This window comes from Nematolebias whitei, chromosome 5 (genome assembly GCF_014905685.2).
Source record: "Nematolebias whitei isolate Nwh7 chromosome 5, NemWhi1, whole genome shotgun sequence".
Classification (NCBI taxonomy): Eukaryota; Metazoa; Chordata; class Actinopteri; order Cyprinodontiformes; family Rivulidae; genus Nematolebias; species Nematolebias whitei.
In genome coordinates, this window is record NC_056502.1 from 22,911,715 (window position 1) to 22,917,714 (window position 6,000).

Genomic DNA, 6,000 nt, shown 5'->3' on the forward strand with positions numbered 1-6,000 from the left:
TTTACTGCTCACAGACTGGTCCTGCTTACTGCTTTTAATAAGCCAGTCCATTAAAGCCCCATTTGAAAGTGAAACATCTACAATACAGTACCTGCATTTTGTTATGACAGCAAATCTTCTTTTACTTTCCAAAAAGAAAAAAGATTTTATGCAGCATTATGTTTTTAACTTATAGTGATTGTAATCAATTTAATGTTCTCAAGTTAATAAAAACTGAAATGTGCCAGGTGTGTATGTCTGAGTGTTACTCTTTTAGGATTAGTTTTCCAACACAAACCAAATTGTCAGGAACCACTAATACTTTGAGGGACCAAAGCCAGGTCCTCATATGTTCAAATGCCAGTTTTGTGTTAAGGATTAGGTTTAGGGTGAAGGTATGACTTGAGTTTAGGTGTAGGGTTAGGGTACAGAAATGAATGGAAGTTAACGCATGGTCCTCACAACGATAAAAATCAAACACGTGTGTGTACACGGGTTTGTTTTTATGGCATAGTGGGGTCGCTCCCCACATTTCTGCAGGGACTTTTAGGCATTTGAACTGTTTTATCGCCCACCACTGAACGGTGAAAGGTGGGCGATGTTTTTACCCGTGTCTGTGTGTTTGCATGTATAAATATGTGTGTCTTGTCTGTTAGCAAAATATTTTGTAAACCACTGAATAGATTTTATGGAAACTCAGAAAGTAACCATAGAAATAAGTACAGTACATCTACACAAATAATGTTTGGTTTTTTTTTTTATTTACACCTGTGTTTCTACTGTAACACCTCAGTGTTATTATAAGAAAAATCAAAGCAAATTATCGGTACAAGTTTTTCACTGATTAATTACGCAATAAATTATATATATTTTTTTTAAATGTCTAAAAGAGACTGTGCAAACATTTATGTCATGTTCTTCTCTCCATTTGCTTCATTTTCATTACCTTCCAAGATTCTTTCCTTCTGAATGTCGCCAATAGTGAACAGTTTTTGAGATGGAGACTTCTCTTTCTCCTCCGTGGAGAGTCCTTCTACCCAGGCTTCCCAGTTTCTGCAGGCTTTGTGGCCTTGGATTCGACACTCTGTCACAGCCATTAACTGGTGAGCTTGGCTGGCACTGCAGTTGGGCAGCGGTACCTTGTATGTGGCGTGGAACCGACGCAGATCCACTCTGAACGAGCCTTTCTCCTGTGTCATACAAGGTTCAAAGCGAGAACCCCACTCAATTTCTGTTTCAATGTAAGAAGTTTTAGCTTGGCACATCATTCCTGGTAAAATATGATGAGAGAGAAAACTGTTAGTTTGGATTATGTCAAATATCGCTGCAATACACATTATGGACCACGTGGTGTCACCATGCTTGCATTTTGACACATAAAGTCAAGATTGGTGCTGTACTACAGTAAGTGGAACAAACGAGTAATTTTTTAAGATGAAGGAAATTGTGTGACTGTCTACATTCATACACCCATATATTATTATAAAATCAGTTTCTGGAGCACTTGTATTTTGTTTTTCCAGCAGGAGGATATTTATTCATAAATGTTGTTAAAACAACAGAGTGACTCAAAGTAACTTTTTTAAATCAAGTAACTAATTAATGATTCAATTATATTGTGGCAAAACTAAAACAGCGATTCATATCATCATCTTTAAAATATGTTTTTATTTTGAAATCCCAAGTCACGTCTGTGTCACCATTTCTGTGCGCGGCTGCGCTCTGCAGCCGCCTCAGCAACATGGCAGATGAGGCAGAAAACACAGATAATGAAATTCACTCTCTTGCTGGATTTAAATCAACACTGTGGAAATATTTTGGATTCTGTCACTCCCCCCTTTGCAAAGGATCTGAGCGCTACAACTCATCCTCCTGTCTTGTGTGAAATTATTCCTTTATAGGTCAGAGAAAATACCTAACAATACGGTGTAGGCATAAGACGAGGTTGAACTACTCTTCAAAGTACTTCTGCTCTACATTTTAAACTAAAAGTACTTTTCTACACTTCAATATTTTGTCTACTACTCTTTGTGTTTGCTCACCTGTGGCCTCAACAATTCCTTCCAAGATAATGATGATCTCAAACTGCTGCCGTCTAAGCTGCTCGGGGCCCAGTTCCCACAGAGGACTCTTTGCATCAATATTGTGCTTAATGACTTGAGGCTCCACCAGGAAAAGTCTGTCAGACCCAGATTCATAACCCAGATCAATCTCAGTCTGCTCAAGTGGGAGGAACTCTCCCTCAGCTGTTTGACGGGACTTGATTAACTTGGCCCTGACTTTTGCATCCACCATGTGGCTTTCTCTCAAGTCTCCTAGACGGAACATTAAACACAACTGATCATCACGGTTTGAGATGACACAAGTGCGGCTGAAGAGAAGAGTCTCGGCTCGCTTCTTTGGGCGAGATATTTTCACAAACATGCAACCCACCATGAGGGCATCAATCATGGAGCCAACAATGCACTGCATCATAACCAGCAGCACGCCCTCATGGCAGGCAGGAGACACAGTGCGTGACCCATAACCAATCGTGCGCTGCGTCTCCACAGAGAACAGCAGAGCTGAAATGAAACTGTCTATGCCTAAATAACAGTGCTTTTGATCTAGGAGGTGGTTCTCAGGGGTGCCAAAAGTTTGTGTATGTCCTAGGTCACCTCGGAAATATGCATTGACATAGTAGAGCCCAGCAAAGAGGAACCATGTGGTGATGTAGCACATCATGAAAACAAACAAAAACCAGCGGTACTGGAGGTCTACAAATGAGGTGAAGATATCAGACAAGAAACGGCCCCTCTCATCAATGTGGCACAGGTTAACACGACACTTCCCGTCCTTGGACACATAGCGAAGTTGCTCTCTGATTTCTGGGGGAAGTCTGGGAGTTTGGTTGCTTTCACTCTCTAGGAGTTTGCTCCGAGCCTTGGCCAGCTTTTCCACATCTCTGCCAGGGCTTGATATGTTGCTGTGGGCTGGTGAAAGGTGTGTGCTGTGGATAGGACTGTTGTTACTAAAATGAAAGGGGCTTAAGGAGCCCATGTTGGGGACGCTGAGGGCATGGCGACGGAATGGTGAAACCTGGTTGGTCTCTTTAAGTGAACAGCGATGCCAAAGATTTTGCTCTCCAGCTGTGACATCAGAAGTGCAAACGGGACAGGAAATATCCGTTGCACTTTTGTGGTGTTTCTTGGTTGCTGCATGCTCTGGAAAAGTCCCTGGTATGGTTTCGTTTAGTGGCGACCGGCCTGGATCAGTCTGGGAAAAAGAAAATTACTTGTTTGTTTCCCTCTAAAACTACAGCTTTGCCAAAAGTTTCCTGGGTTCATTGTAATTCAGTCAAGTGCAATGACTCCAATCCACTGCATTTTCACAAATATTTTAAAGACTTCTCATTACAGTCTTCTAAAGAGACAAGTTACAAGATTCAATCTAACATCAGTTGAAAACTGAAAACTTAGCAGGGACTTAGAATAAAACCTATAGGTCATATAACCTATGTTTAGATACTTTAAAATATTTTTTAAACTTATAATCATAATCTTTGAAACAAGAAACACTTTTAAGTGTTAAAGTGGTATGATTTTTCTTTGCTACAGTCATTTGCTTGCCAATTTAAAATGGCAATACTTTTTAAATTTTACATAAAAACTGATTATATATTTTTATAGAAAACCCAAGCTCACTGGCTTACCTTTATCAGAAAACTCTCACGCTGGATTTTCTCTCCTGAAGGGGTGGAATGGACCACAATTATAGATGGTGATCGACAAGCTCCAGGCGTCTGTTGCCCTGGAATCCTTTCCCGGGTTGTTCTATGGGACCCCAAGTTCCCTGTGGTTTCTGCTGTCCCAGTTGATCCAGAGCATTTGTTGGTGTCCACATTCCACTCTTCTCTTGTAAAAGGATGCATCACAGAAGTATGAGGAGGAAAACCACTAGCAGCAGAAGATTTCTGCTCTTTTGATAGTAAACACTTTTTTTTCCATTAAAGACCTAATGGCACAAGAGAACACTGTCAAGAATATTTAATGTCAGTATAACATGTTGCACAAACACATTGGCTTAATACAAGTAATCTAAACAAGCTGTTGCTTTTAATTGAAAGAGAGGACTTTTATAATTAAAAGTGAGATAACTAACCTGAAAGTGGTGCCATTATCCTTTGCCAGCTACTGGAAATTTTTGAATCATTTGAATCATTCTGAACTCTTTCATTTACACTGAGCAGCCAACACTGGAAGGCTTTGGGAGATACAGTATATCCTTTCCAGCTGGAGCTAAGCTCCATCATCCTGCTGCCTCAGCAGTACCCTTCAGAGTACAGTACAGTATAAAACTCATCCCTATCTTTTCCTATACTACATCTATGCTGGAGATATTTCTAATGTTTTCTAGACTTGGAGATTTTGGGAACAAAGGAAAACAACATTTAAATATCATCAAGTAAATGTTCTGACTGCAAATGAAAAAAATGAGCATGAAGTTTAAAAAAATATTCAGTCCTGACAGAGGTACTCAGTGATTTTAAGGTCAGAGGTTGTTTTAGTCACAATGAATCATACTTGCTGAAATAGTTGTAAACACCCCCCCCCCTTTTTTTTTTGTACAAAGGAAGTTGCTCCTCTCTACAGAAAAAAATATCAATGATTGGATTTACTTTCTGAAAACATGTTTTGCCAGGACAGAAAATCATCTGAAGCATCTGAAAGCATCTGAAATGTTTTATGATCTATCATACATTTTAGATTATGTTATCTAATACAGGTATATTGTGTTTTGTTTAACCTTTTCTGTGCCTCTTCCAGAAACGTGCTCCTGAAGCTCAAGTCTTTTACCAGAGACTTGGGAGCTTGAGGGTTCTGTGCAGTGTCTTAGCTTTTCCTAGGACAGCATTCTTCTGCAGAGGTCTGTTGTAGCCACTCTTCCAGTTTGAAATCAAAGCTTCAGGAGCTTCAATGATCACTGGCACCGCTAAGGCCTTGATTCTCCACACAGACAGCCCTTGATAGTTCTCAAGCTTCTCATGTTCCTTTTTCTTGATGTTACAATCATTTGGATTGCTACATCTATCACCACTGTCATGTTCTGTAGCTTATTGATAACTAGAATGTTGGTTAGCCATCATATGTTTGTCAGTATGGATCTGGAAGTCCCACAGTATCTTATCCCTGCCATTCCTTACCACACTTGGTGGAGTTTCCTATTTTGACTGCAGGATCTCCAGTCAATACTCTGCACAGATCTTACTGTGTGTCATTCTCATCACTTGTTTATGGCATTCCATGGATGCTTTGCCTGCCTGTATTTTACATCCTGCTATTACTATGTCAGAGTCAGAGTCAGAGTCAGAGATACTTTATTGTCATTCGCACCTCATGTGATACATGTGGTGGAGCGAAATTATGTACACAAGGTCCCAGTTACATCCAACAATAAAATGTATAAGAAAAACAGTAATAACATCTAAGATATGAACTAAGAAAAACATCAACTAAATATACACTAAGCACTCATAACATAAAAACATTGAACATCAGCACAAACATGAACATGAGTCTGTGAGCGGATGTGAGCGGATGTGCACGCATTCATGCGTGCACATCCGTATGCGTATGTCTGACATCTGCAAAGGTTTAGCTCCACAGCATCTGCCTGTGAGTCTCAGATGAATCAGAATATGTCAGATTTCTCCTCAGTGCAGTTATTGTGCTTTGACATTTCAGATATGTGTTCAACTGAACAATTTCAATATTCCCTAAACCCAACATTTTTTAATGACGATTTATACACAAGAATGCAGACCGACATGGGAAGCTCAAGTAAAAGAACTAAAAAATCCTTAATAAAACCAAAAGGTTGATATAACAGGAACAAAAAGCAAAATAACAAAACTCCAAGTGACATGGAGGAGAACCCAATTTGATGGAAATATATTATTTATTGATCTGCTTTTTTATATATTCAATATTATTTTACTATATTGTTTTATATATATATATATATATATATATATATATATAT

At 39.2% G+C, this 6,000-nt stretch overlaps 1 protein-coding gene across 1 annotated transcript; it reads right to left on the reverse strand.

Annotated features, from left to right (window-relative positions):
- Positions 1–884: 884 nt before the first annotated feature.
- LOC119410311 (G protein-activated inward rectifier potassium channel 3) lies at positions 885–3,918 on the reverse strand. Its single transcript, XM_037677224.1, has 3 exons — positions 3,671–3,918; positions 2,022–3,234; positions 885–1,249 (listed from the first exon to the last, which is right to left on the reverse strand). Exons 1-3 carry the CDS (start codon positions 3,887–3,889, stop codon positions 885–887), a joined length of 1,797 nt encoding a protein of 598 aa, XP_037533152.1. The 5' UTR covers positions 3,890–3,918.
- Positions 3,919–6,000: the final 2,082 nt, after the last annotated feature.